At 44.4% G+C, this 16,757-nt stretch overlaps 1 protein-coding gene across 1 annotated transcript in view; it reads right to left on the reverse strand.

The window, feature by feature from the left end:
* Positions 1 to 16,757, reverse strand: part of crhr1 (corticotropin releasing hormone receptor 1) — a 107,863-nt gene that overhangs the window by 35,720 nt on the left and 55,386 nt on the right. Inside the window, exon 5 of the mRNA XM_079491951.1 lies at positions 5,440 to 5,546. Coding sequence (XP_079348077.1) covers positions 5,440 to 5,546 — 107 coding nt within the window. The remainder of the gene's footprint in view (positions 1 to 5,439; positions 5,547 to 16,757) is intronic.

Raw genomic sequence — 16,757 nt, forward strand, 5'->3', positions numbered from 1 at the left:
GGCGCTCTATCTCCCTCTCTCCCTCTCTCCCTCTCTCCCTCTCTCTCTCTCTCTCTCTCCCCCTCTCTCTCCCCCTCTCTCCCTCTCTCTCTCGTGGGCTCTCTCTCCACGTTCAGACTCTTGTATCCAGACCTCCGGTGTTGCTGTGAAGTTATTGGCACTAGCCAGTCGCCAGTAAAGTTGAGTTTTGAACAGTCAAAACAAGACCTATAATTACGAGTTAAAAGAGCCACAGACACTTTCAAATAAGAGGGAGTAATACAAAAGCAAGATGGAGTAAAGGTGGCAAGTTGTCCTACCATAACTGAACACAAATGCACACGCATTTGATGATGAAACAGGCTAGACTCTATTGCCGTCCCAAATAACCTGCATCAGGGCCTGCTGTTACGTTATGCCACTGTTAAACAATCAAACCCTTGAACACTTAAAAACTCACAAGGCATTGCATCGTGTGAGATTATTATTATTATTATTTTTATTTTTGAGTGGTGCAAACCACTCCAACAACCAGCTTTGTCTGTACCCGTGTACCCATGTATGTACCCGTGTACCTGTACGTGGTACCACGCACAGGTGAGCATGGTTGCTATGGTTAGTGTGTGACGTCACTGCACCACTCAGTTCACACAGGTGTGATTTTTATTATTTGCCTGCCAAAGGCAAAATAACATGATGTTCATATGTTGAAAACCGGGACATTTTTGTGCCTATAGATATTTTACGGAACTCAGGACAGACAGACTTAAACCGAGAAAATCCCATAAAATCCCAGCCAAACCGCGATGTCGGGTCAACCTATGTTTGATCTTAAAAAGGTCATGTCATGTGAAAGCAGGGAATCATAGCTTCAAATTGACATATTGGTTCAGTTTGACCAACCAGTTTTGGAGATATGGCTTGTAGAGTAATGTCTTTCAGAAAACAGCGAGTTGAGAAAACATGCTTGAAAGGTTCACTTCTGTGGTCATTATACCTAGCTACATGTTTAAGCATTTATTTCATATTTACATATTTACATGTCGATTTCAGCTCTGACATTTATTTCAGACATGCTGTAGTATGTGAAGAGTCTGCCTGTGCTATTAACTCATTTTTGAAAAAATAAAATAAAATAATCTCTGGTGAAAAGTTGGAATTTGTGCGATGGCAGGCTCTCAGTCAAATCTGGTCACAAATAATTCATTTATCCTATTTATACATTTTTGAGGGGCGCTAATCCACCCCCCCCCCCCCCTCCCACTCCGCTATTCATGTCAGTGGAAGTTGCTCAGTGGCGTTTTGAAGCACCCGGAAGAACCGTCTCAGAACGTCTACTTCCGCATTTGACCACCAAATTTGTGCTTCAACGTTGAAGAGCCTCATTGGGGCCTTGGGCGCTAGCCCCTCCTATATAGATTTAATGTTTGTCTTGTCTATAAAAACATTAAAAACACCATTGACAATGGACAGAGTTTAATGTTTGTTTTGTCTGTCACTGACCAAATCGGCATATGATATTATGTTATGATATCGCGATGATGTAAGATGATAAGGGTTGGTAAAGCGCCCCTCACTTCATACGGGTGTGATTTTTTAAAACTAATGGGTTCCCAGATTGCCATATTTAAAGTTGGATGAGCTAACACGTGCACCTACCCAGACGTCACCTCTCACCTATACGGACTATTTACAGTTATGTGAGAACGCGTCTGAACCAGACATTCTCCTGTTGTGCTACATGTGTGAAAGGGCAACACCGAACTAGACCTGACATGACAGTGATAGGCCAGATCACTGACAACGATGAGACAGAAAGTCACCAACCTCCCCCAGCGGTTCCAGGTGAATAACCTGTCTTGTCTCTAGACACAAGACCAAGGACATTGGCGTAGTGGAGTGACGGCGTGCCCTGATGCAGGTAATTGGGACGGGCCCCCGATCGCCAAGTGCACGCTACTATACAATACAGTACAGGTACTACTATTTTACACTGGTTGTCATTGACAGGATTCTTACAGGATTGACAGGATTGACAGGATTCTTATTCTTATTCGTCACGGTAACAGCCTACGAGAGAGAGAGAGAGAGAGAGAGAGAGAGAGGTGTGGTTTACCACCACGGCTATGAGCAGGGCCCCCCCACCCCCGCGCCCTGATGCGACTACAGAGCCTGCATCTCCTATTCCTACGCCCGCCGACCAAGGCCAAGCTTTTTGTAGAGGACGAGAGGAGGGAGGCCCAATTACCATCAAAGGACAGACAATGGACACCACCGGCCTGTTGCCTGCCTGCCACCCACGCACCCACACACACTCAGAAGCAGCTGTGCATACACTCACATCACATGGACAGGGAGACAACCACATGGCAGGACTGTGAGCAGAGTTTTCCCTGACACAACTTACTACATTCTGTATACTGGGCCACTCTCCCTCCAGTCATCACAGCTCTCACTGCCTACTGGACTAGACAAGCCTGCCTCCAGTCATCAAACTCTACACTGCTGACAGAGGCAACATATTACAACTATCTTGTATTTCTTAATGCACACTTTGGTAGAGGTTTGGGTTGTGTAGTTGTCACGTCATGAGCTAGTCCAGTTGGCAATATATCTTGCTCCAAAAAAAGTCTCCCTATTGACTTACATTGTAATATTATTTATTAAACAGCTCTCAATGCCACTCTTTTAGCACACACGAATGCAAACACGAATGCAAACACAGCTGATTCTGACAATATGACAACCCCATTCTGCATTTCTTTAAAAAAAATAAAAAGAAGAAGAAGTCAAATTCCTGTTGATTTAGCTATTTTTATTTGGCCTGGACTGGATCTGCGGATCTGGGTATGGAACTTCAAATAGTAAAATGACACAGTAATTCCACAACCCAACTGTCTGATAGTTTTCTATTTCTAAGAAATGTTCTATACAATATATAGTACAAGGGAGAGTACAGAGCTGCAGTTTGACGAATGTGAGGTGAAGCATTTGAGGAAGAGTTCGAACCCGTTATCTCTTCTTCCAGAGATAGAAAGGAGAGAATAGAATGTTGAAAGGCTTCTCTACCAGGCATTGCAAGGTCATTTTGACAATGACTTAATGACTTGGATTTACTGTTGAGGGTGGAGGTTAACGATCCTAAAGACGATTTGTACAGAATTATACTCTGACATTACATCATACTTTGAGACAGATTAGTTTGTCCCAAATGCACTTGTATCGTATCTTCCTTTTCTGTTCAATAAAACTCATATAGTCCGGAATGTGAGCAAGGTTTTCTCTGACACAACCTACTACATCAACGCTGCCTCCAGTCATCACTGTACTGTATCAAACCACCCTGTCTGCAAAGGATCACACTGAATCCAAAATAATTATCACGCAAAATCTATAATCTGTGGATTGTTGAGGCCCCCGGTCATGCAAGAGCTCTTGAACCCCAACTATGTACCCCCTCCTTTTCTCTATCCATCCCTTCATCTCTCTATCCATCCTATCCTCCCACTCCAAACCACTGTGGCCCACAAACACAAGTTATTCGTAAATGTTGTCCTTCGCAGCTCCCATTCCTGACGTTGCTCTGTGGCCTTTCACGCTTTTAGCACCCCCAGGGGTGTCTCGAGGATCGATAATGGCAACGGCTGCCATCGAGGGTGCTAAGACCTCTCTCTCCTTAACGCTCAGCTTATTTCAGGTTTGTCAGAGAAACCCATTGCACCCGTCCCAATGGGGCAGCTTTTGGTTTTTGCTGCTTTGCAGGACTGGGCTGTTACTGAACAGGCTGCATGTGTGTGTGTGTGTGTTAGGGTTTAAATTTTCCCGGATTTGGCTCATTTTAATTCCCGGGAATTTGCGGACCTTTTCCCGGGCTCCCGCGGGAATTCCCGTCAGAAAAAAAAGAAAAAAAGTGCCCACCAAAATGCATTTATATGTATAGATACTTCATATGTTCAATAGAATAGTGATATTTTTTGGTTTAAAACGTTTTATTTGAACGAAATATGAACATATAGCCTACAATAAAAGTATTAAATTAAAATATTAATAATGTTATAGGCCTACTACGCTATTCAGAAAAAGGGACACAGGAGTTTGCACTAATGTGACTGTCGACGCACGGGGAAAAAACGACCTCACGTCTTTCACATAGATACCTTAGCCATGGTCTTTCATAGCCTGGCTTGGCCAGCCTCATAGTGGGGATTCACTGAAGATATGCGGGGAGGAAACATCAGTGAACCCTCGCTATGAGTCTGGCCGCGCCAGGCTAGGTCTTTCACCCTTTGAGCATGCAGTGGGTCCCCTTCTCCGCTGCAGAGAATGTGATCATCCCGCTTTGTACTTTATGAAAAGTCCGATTGGGTGTTAAATTAGCCAGCACGTCCAGTGCACAGCACACTGATTATTAGAGAGCGAGAGAGAGAGAGAGGGAGAGGGAGAGGGAGAGAGACGCTGCGTGCTGGTGGTTATTATAAAACAAATTGTAGCCTACTCATCTTTGTTTGTGTTCCGTTTCACGTTATTGCTGCACACATGCAGGCAAAAGCAAAAAGGGGTTTAGAAGTGACAATGTCCATCACAGGGAAAGGAAACTCCTCGCTCCGTCCGTAACACACAATTCTCACAGAGTGACTGATTAGGCTAATGATTGACAGGTGCAGCAGCTTTGGGAGCGTGCCTGAAGATGTCTGTCAGACATTCATATTTTGCTAAAGTGTATATAAACTCTGTAGGCCTATCTGATTAATTGCGGGAGGATGCAGGATTCGTGGGGTCCCACTGATTTCATCTTGACCGGCCGGCGGCCGTGCCTGCCCGCCCGCAGGTAGGCTATTTAAATACCGCCCGCGCCGCCAACATTTACGTTGGGTCCCGCTGGCTCCAGTTCCCGTTGCAGGCTTGCAGCCCTCGAGTGTAATCCATAATTCCATATAAATATCATCAAACATGTTTGAAAATGATGGGAGGGTTCAGATTGGACATTTGATCACTCCTAGATAAGGGGAAAGAACGCGCACTGTGTGAAAACTCCTTTTTAGTGTAATTTCCCTACAAGAAAAAAAAAACTCCGGGACAACGGGTCCCGAAGAAATTTCCGGGCGGGAAATTGCGTGCCCTATTCCCGGGAGGCCCGAAATCCCGGGATCCCGGCATTAAACCCTAGTGTGTGTGTGTGTGTGTGTGTGTGTGTGTGTGCGTGCGTGCGTGCGTGCGTGCGTGCGTGTGTGTGTGCATGCACGCACGTGTGCGTGTGCGTGCATGCGCGCCCCAGATTTTAGGGGTTTCTGAACCCTTTTCAATCTGTGGAATAGAGATAGGGAAGGTTTATCCCATGACCAAATGGTTGTTGAATAAAAATGTAAAAATCACTTTGAAACGAGGGATCTCTCTTCACGCTACTGACATCTCCATCACTACAAGGTCTACAGGATCACCAGTGGAAGGATCATGACTTACCTCAAACACAAGAAGAGGAAGAATGCAACGAGGAGAGCCACCAGGGAGATGCAATGCCCCAGGAAGTTTATAATGACAGCTATTTGGTAGTGCATCTTGCCTTTTTTCTGGAAACAATCACAGAGAGAGAGAGAGAGAGAGAGAGAGAGAGAGAGAGAGAGAGAGAGAGAGAAAGGGAAACAGGGTTGCATGAGTTTTTAGGACATTTCTTCACTGTCATACATACTTTTATTTTAAGATATACCGGTAAGACGCCTGAGGGCGTGCATGCATCCGCCTGGGTGACAGCAGACTGCACTAATAACTTTGGGGCAGGAGTCTAGAGTTTAAATGGACAGGTATCAGTCAAAAGGGAGACATCGAAGAGGAAGGATGGATGGGGAAGGATCAACATATGGAATGTCACAACAGGTCAGCTCCATATATGGAAATCTAAGGGTTTTAGGTTTGAGGTGAGATGTAGATCAGCTGGCCAATATTGATGACATCAGGGATCTCCATATATGGGCTTGAGGCATGACCAAATACGGGAAATGCACAATTTCATAGTTAACAGCGACCTGCAGTCGCAACAAATACTTTTTATATATATATGTTTGGATTGTTGTACTCAGTGCCAATTGCCTAGTGGCAGCGGGGGCGCTATTCTCCCTCTGCTAACTTGGGGAGATCCCCGAACTGAGCTCATACTTCCATCAATGCATGAGGAGTGAACATACGTGGAAGGAACATGTGATTCCAACCAGTTCCTTTCCCCTCCATCATCAGGCGCCCAACTCCACCTACAGTATGGGCGCTGATGGCGCGGAGGGGAGGACACGCCCCGAGCATCCACAGCGTCTCCGGCGGGAATCAAAACCAGGACCTTCTAACTGTGAGGCATCAGCGCTAGTGACTACGCCACTGTGCCCAAAATATCGTGAGAAGATTCCAAAATCCCTTTCACTCTATGCTGGAAATATAGCTATTTGCGGGTACAATTTGTAACAAACATGCCATACGCACGCACGGCACGGCACGGCACGGCACGGCACGCACGCACGGCACGCGCGCGCGCACACACACACACACACACACACACACACACACACACACACACACACACACACACACACACACACACACACACACACACACACACACACACACACACACACACACACACACACACACACACACACACACACACATTGTGTAGCTAAATGTATTAGTAGAACAAGGTCACATCTATGTCCAAATCAACGCGCGCACACACACACACACACACACACACACACACACACACACACACACACACACACACACACACACACACACACACACACACACACACACGTCACACACACACACACACAGACACACACACTGTGTAGCTAAAGGTATTAGTAGAACAAGGTCACATCTATGTCCAAATCAATGCCGAAGATCATTGTCTGTGACTCTGATATCCACTGTAATTGGATTTCCCCCTCCACCATCAACACTAATCTGTGCTGTGTGTATCTATGTAACCCTCCCATGGCTATGCCCAGATTAAACATGTGCACCTTTAATTCCACTGTTCCAGTGAAAGCCCCTCATGTGTCCCATTCATTAAATGCTGCGGCTGTACTGTAGCTCTCGGCTCTGTTCTCGGGATTCTGGGAGCATGACAGACCAAAAGCGCATTGCATCTCAATGCCAACAATTTTACTGTTCGGGTGTCGGGACCACCGTACTGTGGTTATCTGCCTGCCAGCCTGGTATGTCAAACAAATAAATGGCAGTTGTGCAATATTGTGCAAGACTGTCTGAAAATAAGTCTCTTGAGCCACATGGGCTCTCAAATCCTACCAGAGACATCTCTCCTGCTGGATATCTCCCTGCTGCTAATCCGTCTAAAAACATCCAATAAAAATCCAAGATTCAAGGTTGATTTAATATTTATGGGGATAAATAGGATGGGGATATTTAACACCCTGAGTGGCAAGGACGCAGTTCTCCGTTCACTCAATCAGTAACGCCCAGCACTCAGAACGGAGATTGATCAAAAGGACGGAGATTATTGATATCAAAACCGATCGCATCGCTCCACAAATACGCCGCAGCCCACCAGTGGTCCCCAGCCCAACAGTTGAAAATCGCTGTGTGATAAAACTAGGTCACTTACTTGGAAGTGGAGGTCACTAAACCTTGTGCTAAACAGTGTGCAACCAACCATACCCACACAGGAGTGGATAAGGAGGGGACATCAGATCAGAGGTCTCTCCCAGGCAGTAAAATCCTCAGTGTTTATTCATCTATTTGTAATTCAAACCAGAATCGACCCGTAAGAGACGAGTGCATTTGTACACTCGCAGATTTAAACACTGAGGATTTTAAAGTGCATCGGCCTCAGGCAACATTCGATGTGTGGGTCACAATCAAACAGATCTAATCTGACTCTTTTTCACTCTCCTCACTCTATCCCCTTCTCTCTGTAAAGAAAAGTAAAAAATAAAATACAATCTTCCATTGTATCTCTCTGAAAACAACACTAAGCCACAGCTCAATAAAATAGTTTTCTTTTTTTCTTTTCTGTAAACAAACTTTCCAGGAGATGTTTGATTTGCTCGGGTGCTTGTCCCAGGTGTCATGGTAGAAAATCCAGTTCAATACAAGCTCAACTTAAAAGAGAAACTCAGTGAGTGTGAAATCCCTCCCACTCAGGATCTCCACTACGTGTTGTAGTGGAGATGCCCACCCACTCATTTATTTCACCACAAAACAAGGAAAGAATCAAACACACATCTAAAAAACAACAACAAAGGTACACTATTCGTCATCCAGAGAGATGCTTTCAGTTGAATGAACTTTAAATCCAGTTTTTTAAAAATAAATATGCTCCTCGTTGACTTACATTACACAGTGAAACAGCTCTCAAAGTATTTATTTTGCCCGTAAATGAAAGCAAACAAGGCTGATTTCTGCCAATATATAACAATATATAACATAAGCTTTGTCATTGGTTGATTTGCCTGTCTACTTCCTGATTGGTTAGTCATTGCAACCAGGTTTTTGGCCCCTAGATGTGTCACAGAGACAAACATTTTTAGGGGAGTGATCTACCCATCGCTGGCTGTCTGAATACCAAAGAAAAAAGGGTAATTAAAATGTTGGCAAATTGTACAAAGTGTACAAATACCTTCATAAAGTATGTGTTTACGGTTCAAATCTGCTGCCGAGCCAATCAAACCTTTGGCAAACCCTGATCTACAGTTATGAACAGAAGAATTATGCTGGCGCGTTAAAGTCAGCCACTAGCCCAGCCTCATTGGGTCTTGCTGCTTGCCATGCGTCGATACCAGATATGTATGTAATTACGTGCTATCAGCCAGTTTAATCTCTGCTGGCGTCTTCATGTTTTGTTTGCGGGTAGCCACAAGCCCAGGTCTAGCCGAATAGGAGAGAAGATAGCACAATCAATTAAGCGGTAACACCTGCCGATGAACTAACCCTGGCGCTTGCACCCGTGAGTCACTCCCAACTATCTCCACACAGTGCAACAAAGCCCAAAACCACAGTTCTCAACGGGCCTGAAAATTAAAGCCCGAGCCTACTGGGCCCGAACTGGTCCAGCCAGAGGCTCAACGCTACCCGAAACAATACACGGAAAATCACAGATTCTTTTCACGAATTGGGAAAGGGGCAGCAATTAAGAACTCTGAACCACACACCACTACCCTACCACACCTACACACCGGTAGCTAAAGATGGGACATGGAAGCCTCACCATTATAACACTGTATGACTTGTGTTGTATTTGAGCCTTGGTGTCACGTTTGACAGTAACCTCAAATTTGACAAGCACATTAGCTCTGTGGTCAAGGCTAGTTTCTTTCATTAAGGCTTCTGGCTAGGTTAAAGGCCTATCTGCCCCGTACTGACCTCGAGAGAGTCATTCACGCTTTTATTTCAACAAGACTAGACTACTGTACTGCTGTTTATGCAGGCATCGATCAGTCAGCTATTAGACGTCTACAGCTTGTGCAGAACGCTGCCGCTCGCCTCCTCACCGGCACAAATAGGCGTGGCCATATCACCCCAGTCCTCGCCTCCCTCCACTGGCTCCCAGTCCACTTTACAATTGATTTTAAGATTTTATTGTTTGTTTTTAAAGCCCAAAATGACCTGTCCCCCTGGCGGAATTGATCAATCCTTATGTCCCAACAAGAGCCCTAAGATCGGCTAATCAGTCTCTCCTGATTGTGCCCGACACACATTTCAGGACCAGAGATTGCGCTTTCGCTTTGGCCGGACCTAGCCTCTGGAACGCCCTGCCGCTCCATGTACACTCTGCGTCGTTGGCGGCTTTCAAATCCTTATTAAAGACTCATTTTACTCAATCGCTTTCAATGTATTACATTTACCCTGGCCCCAGCCTACCCATGTACTATGTACCCATGTACTGCTTATTATATTTTTATATGTTGCTCTCTGACACTTCGAGTTAATGCTTTTCCTTCCTCTTTGCTTTATCTATATTTTATCCTCTTCTTCTCTTTTTGCCTCTGTGTATGTTACTATGCTCTGTAATGTGAAGCACTTTGGCACGTCGTTAGAAATGTGCTATACAAATAAAGTTTGATTTGATTTGTATTTATATACAGTACCGTCTCTATTTTATTTTGTATTCTTCTTATTTTTGGAGTGGGTATGCAGGGTTTATTCATAGAGGACTCGACTGGTGAATCACCCTACCTGGGAACAATGCGTGTCGGTTATGCAAATCGACCAATGACAAAGCTTCTAGGAAAATCTTTGAATGCCGATTGCGGCCCCTAGATGTGTCACAGAGACTAAATTATTTTTGAGAGTGTTCTACCCATTGCTGGCTGTCTGAATAAAATTTAAAAAAAGTTATAGCAACTTTAAGCAATATTATACAAGAGGGTGTGCGTTAATGTGATTATTGGCATGACAGTGATGCAGTCAGGAGCGAGGCAGAGCCGAATTCTGCATGCTTCACTGAATTGCCTAATCACGATGCCACCCTCAAGTGTAATATTGCAGTTACCATAAAAATAAAACATAAAAATGTATAACAATGCTCTGATGAAGACTCTTAGCCGAAACGCGCAAGCGTTCATTTATTGGTGTGTGGCGTGCCAATAAAAAAGAAAGTCCTTTTTGAGTACTTTGATATCCATTGATAATTGAGAATAAGAATAAAGTGACCACCATCTGCACTTGCACAATAGGAATACTTTTAGGAACACTTTGATTCAAGCAGCTTGAATATAAGTGCTCCTATTGCCTACGCACCCACCCCTGAGGCGATCAAGTGTGCATAAGACTTTGTTTCCAGTCCTTCATTGATTTGAGGATTTGGGATTTGCTACCTTTTTGATAAACAAATGTGTTCATGGAGCGCCGATGGCCAAGTGGTAAAGGTGCATGCATACCACATACTGTATACTGCAGGCTCTGCAGCCTGAGCGAGTTGTGGGTTCGATTCCCAAGCCATACTATATCTTACTGCGTGTCATTCCTCGTCTCTCTTTCTCCTGTTTCCTGTCACTCTTCCACTGTACATCCAAAAAAGGCAGAAAAGCCCCAAAAATATCTTTAAGAAATATATTGATATTGTGGGGCATTTTGCTTTCAAAATAACCTTTCTGCGAGTGTTATCTCTGTTATCTTATACTGGAAATACATGGGGTCTGAGTCCCTGTTTACTCAGCCAGTCCAGACCCAACATTGAGATCGCTGTGCGCTAGACAACTTTTCCCAAACTGAACACACAGAGAAACAAAAAGTAACTATTAACTCACTCACTGTAATGGATTTCCAATTGTTTTAATGACAGATCTACTACATCTGCAGACCTCCCATACAAAACATACAAGCCTATTTCAACCAATCGGATTGCTTGGTCGGAGACTCGGAACTACCTGTTGTATAATCACCCAATCACTGCCTCATTGCTGGGCTGAGAAAAACAGCAAGCTGTGTCTTTCAATGAAAACTATTCCCATTTTCTATTCAATAGCAAATGTATTTCTTGTCGCCAATCCTGTAGATTGATTCTGGGTCACAATGTTCTGTTTGTTCGTGACCATTTTGTCGGTGTAGTGTTCGTCCTAATCAAAATGATGACGGAGCACAGCAAGGGACCGCACATCAGAGCACATCAGGTGGACGCTGAGTGCATGCAGGAGAGAGTGACATGCTTTACAGTGTCAAAGCATAAAAGGTCTATCTGGAGTTCCTCAGGGACACACGACAACAACATGCTGTTCTTTTCAGCCTCAAACCAAATGTGTCTTCCTCATCTCCGCAGCTCTTCTTCCTGTGCGTGCATGCACTGCCTCAGTGCCAGGGGACAATGCTGTTGAGAAGGGGCTTGGTAGTCAATCCTATTAGGAATCTGCTAATTTAAACACTTTGTTGTGTGAAGCCGTAGGTGGGTAAACACACTAAGGAATAACAGTTCGCTCAGTTGGGGGCGTGGGGGTGCAGGGGCAGGGTTGGGGGTCTGAGGTTTGAGAGCTCAGCAGCCCTCCCCCCACCACACCACAGCCAGTTGGTATTGGATTAACGTCACATAGCAGATGGCACTGTTTGCCTGCAAGTCCACCCCACCCAACTACACACACATGTACACGCACACATAAGCGCACGCACACATAAGCACACGCACGTGTTTACACACATACACACACACACACACACACCCTATTGTGAAACCAAACGAACCCCAACACCTTGTGCGCAATGACAAAAACGACCATAGCAGGTCCTGTATGAATTCAGCCCATTCTTCCACAAAAAGCATTTCTGTTTGATTGAACATAGCAGGGAAACCCTAACCTGACTCCGCCAGATGGGGCAGCAGAGAGTACACTGGGCCATGACACTTTCATGGACACTTTCATGGGAGCCAAACTACCCGGAAGTTTGGCAGAATGCACTGGAGTCAGTGAGAGCTCAGTGACCAGCTCATGAACAAACATTATTTATGAACAATTGAGACCTTTTGTAAAGTAATCACTTCTGGAAAATAACAGAAGACATGTAACACATTATTGTCTGCTGTGTTGTTATTCGATGTGTATACTGTGTCATTTTTATAGAGGTATGGTATCTAAAGAGCACAAAGTACCTTTCTGAACGCAAAGTATCGCAAGACTTCCCACCGTTTCCTGTCCTCAGATAAACTTATATACTGTGCACTATGTGCACATCGAAAAGTAAGTGATTAGAAAACAACCTGTGATATGTCTTCTGTTATTTCCCAGAAGTCTAAATTGTTAATAAATAATGTTTGTTATGAGCTGGTCCAGCCGGCTCCATTCACTGCCATGTATTCATTGCACTTCCGGTGTGAGTTTGGCTCATAGAGTATATAAAAGGATAGAGACTGATCTGGTGCTATTCATGTCAGTGGAAGTTGCTCAGTGGCGTTTTAAAGCACCCGGAAGGACCGTCTACTTCCGCCTTTTTTCGATTTGGGCACCAAAATTTGGTGCCGAAAATGCGGAAGTGCAAACGCGCTCAACGTTAAAGCCCAGCTGCACGGGGTTTCCTCGTCATACTTCCACGGGTCCGCCTGCAGTCCCTCCTCTTACCGCTAGGGCCGAGCGCCTCAACGTTGGAAAGCCTCACTGGCCCCTTGGTTTGGCTCCCATGAAATTGTCCATGAAAGTGTCATGGCGCAGCCCAGTCACGTGACCACTTCCCTTCCTTCTCAGAGCTTCCTTGCTCCCATCTGGGAACTCTCAGGCAGACTTGATGCTCCGGCCACCAAACGGCCTGGCCAATCAGCGGCAGATGATTGGCCAGTGTACTCTCTGCTGCCCCATCTGGCGGAGTCAGGTTAGGGACCCCCCCCCCCCCCCCCCCCCCAAAAAAAAAAACCCAGAGACAACAGAGTACTAAGAAGCAAATTCATATTTTGTTTTCATGGCTTCACTAACAACTGCAATTACACTAAGCGTTCACACGATGGTAGTTATCAACATGGAAAGTCAACAGGTTTCTAGACATGCAAATATGGACAATTAAACTGGCAGCAGAGTTGCATATTTCACAACTGAAGAGCAAAATTAGACAAATAAATATGAACAATTCTAACACATAATCCCGGCTAAAGGCAACACAGTTGCAGCTGCCAAATGCAGAATGGACAGCTTGCAAAAACTCGCAGACTGTGTGAATGCATAAGTTAATGGGCTTATTACAGTATATCACTGCTCCATCATTAGGGCACAAGTCGATCTGACTCTCCCTCCTCATCCTCCTCCTCGATGATGGAGTAGGAGGAGTCCTCCTCCTCCATCATCCTTCTTCTTCTTGTGTATTGTAAAATGTGTTAAGTTTCTGTTATTCTCTAGTCTAGTAGTTTGAATGAAATTGATGCGGCTTGATGCAACGCTGTTGGTTGCGTACGTTTTAATGTGAAGCCACCTCTGTTTTTGAAATGTGTGTAGTGTAGTGCTTTGTGTCATTAATCAGCATTGGATATAACATAATTGCCAAAGGGACCCTGGCCTGTTTCATGTGTACAGTAGGGTGGTGTGCTTTATGATAAGTAATGAGTGGGAGTCTAAAGAGGAGTGAGTGTGTGAGAGTTAACAGATGTATATTGTACATAAAGGAGTGTGCACTGTATATTGAGAGAGGAATCTACTAGACTAGATCAGTGTTCTACCAGAACACCAGAGATATCTGGGTGGACTGGCAAGTCTATTCTGTGTTTGGCATTTCAATAACTGGATCTTATCAGTACAGTCATTGCTAGTGCAGGAAGCTATCCGATATCTAGAAGGAAAGGGAAAATGCAACAAACACAAATAACTCACGATTTATACCCCATTATAGAAGACACACATTTTTGTATTATTACCACAGCAAACAATGGAAATATTTCATTTTTGGTAGATTCTGGAGCTACAGTCCCCACCCAAGTGTAGTGGGAGGACCATCAACACCATACAGTAGGTTCTAGGGGTGCCTGTCACTGAACGTTTCACGTGTGCATAGCATATGTCACGAGAGTCAGGAGCTCAAACACTCATTTATATTGTCTACAATATGACCATCCATCCATCCATCCAACTTCAACCGCTTATCCGTAGTCGGGTCGCGGGGGCAACAGCTCCACCAGTGAGCTCCAGACTTCCCTCTCCAGGGCAACATTAGTGACTTCCTCCTGGGGGATCCTGAGACGTTCCAAGGCCAGTGAGTCGATGGGTTTCCTCCAACTATTTGCCTCGAGGACCTCCCTAGGGAGACGCCCAAGAGGCATCCTAACCAGATGCCCGAACCACCTAAGCTGGCTCCTTTCCCAAAATAAGTTTTACTCTTACAGTATGTACCTGTACACAAGATGTAACAATAAAGTCCAACCTTGAACCTTGATCTAGGTTCAAGCATCTGGTGCCCGACCGTTCATCCAGTGCCATTTAAGTCCTGTGCGATCTGTACACCATCCAGGTAACTGAAGCCCCTTGTCTCAGCTCTCCCACGCTGACACATCTTGTCAATTCAGGTGCGGCTATCTAACTACAATACTACAACTAACTAAACTTCTAGTGGAGATATATACAGAGGCTTATTAGATAGCATTTAGGACACTAAAGTATACTACAAACTGCAGTGAGTACACCACTACCACAGTTAGTAAACCACAACTACAGCTAGTACATTACAAGCCGACACTGAACCCCATGCTAAGTCTCACAGCAGTGATGTCACCAGTGTTTATTGATTTTACAATATGATCACATTATTTCAATGAATGATCAATGAATGTTGCCCTTCAACAATATCTATGATCAGACAGCTTCCGAAGACACAAATGTTTCGTCAGGTAATAGCTGCATCTTGCAAATTGGCGGCCATAATGGAATTAAATCCCAACACCATTGAGTTCTTCCAGTCAGAATACATTAATTTTGATTTTTGGATCATTAACACATTTAAATTCTACTTCGAAAACCTTTTTGTTGTTTTGTTTTTTGCATTTGACGAGGCCGCCATCTTGAAAACTGGCAGCCATCTTGGATTTTCAGCTGGATAACATACTTTTCATAGAAAGTACATCCTGGACATCAATTGTGCCAAATTTGGTGCTTGTACCACCAAGTGAAAGATTCCTATGGAATATTGACTTAATCTGCCCCACCTTTGTTTAATTCCCATTGTTTCAATAATTTTGATTTGCTAAATGCAGAATTGAATTTCTCAAAATAGGATTGTATAGCTCAATATAGCTCAAACACTGTTTAAAACCACCTCGAATGGCGGCCATCTTGAATAATTGTGTCCATTTTGTTTTTTCAAGTGGACAACGTACTTTTCTGAGAGAGTAGGTTCCGAAGCACTTGTGTGGCAATTTTGGTGCTTGTACCATCAAGTGAACGATTCTCATGAAATATTAACTTAATATGCTGCACTATCCAGGAGAAGAAGCAGCGACTCTACTCCGAGTCTCTCTCGCGTGACTGAACTTCTCACCCTATCTCTAAGGGAGATGCCAGCCACCCGTCGAAGAAAACTCATTTCGGCCGCTTGTATTCGCAACCTTATTCTTTCGGTCATGACCCCCACTTCAAATCATGACCATAGGTGAGAGTAGGAACGAAAATTGCTCGGTAGAGCTTTGTCTTCTGGCTCACCTCTCTTATTGGAAGGGACTTAATGTGCTGGCTGGGAACTGGGCTTGTACCCCTGAAGGAGCGGAGGTGACAACGAGACCCCAGCCTGACTTATTTAATGCCCTAAATCAGTGGTTCTCAACCTTTGGTGGATCAGGACCCACTGGAAAATCTACAAATTGTTCGAGACCCAGCTCAGAAAGCTCTCAGGATGCTCCCCTACTGACTTTCCTATTCCATCTATACGTATACATACGTATGTTTTTACAATTCTGAAATATTTTTCTGCAAACGAAATATGAGCAATAACAAAATTGAAATGAATTTATGGTTTCACCGACAGGTCTCTCTATCCCCTAAGTCGACATGACTTCACACTTCGGAGTTCTTTTGTAATCGTATGAGCACATTTTGCAGCCATATGCCTATAGCTGCTGACCGAGGAACCCTTGTTCATGTTGTGTGTGTGTGACAGCAAAAGGCTTTCAAACTTCTGTGGACTTTGTAAAAACTCACAAAAAGGTAGGAGCGCACACCAAGAGTAGGGAGGTGCTGACCACGGTATATGGACTTAACACAGTCCATATTATATGAATAATTAAACGGTTCACTTTACATACATGAACCATTTGACGTTAGTTTTGAGTGTTGTTCACAATAGTATAATTATGGAACAGATGGTGACATATGGCAGCGCTT

This window comes from Electrona antarctica (genome assembly GCF_951216825.1).
Source record: "Electrona antarctica genome assembly, chromosome: 22".
In the NCBI taxonomy this organism is placed as follows: domain Eukaryota; kingdom Metazoa; phylum Chordata; class Actinopteri; order Myctophiformes; family Myctophidae; genus Electrona; species Electrona antarctica.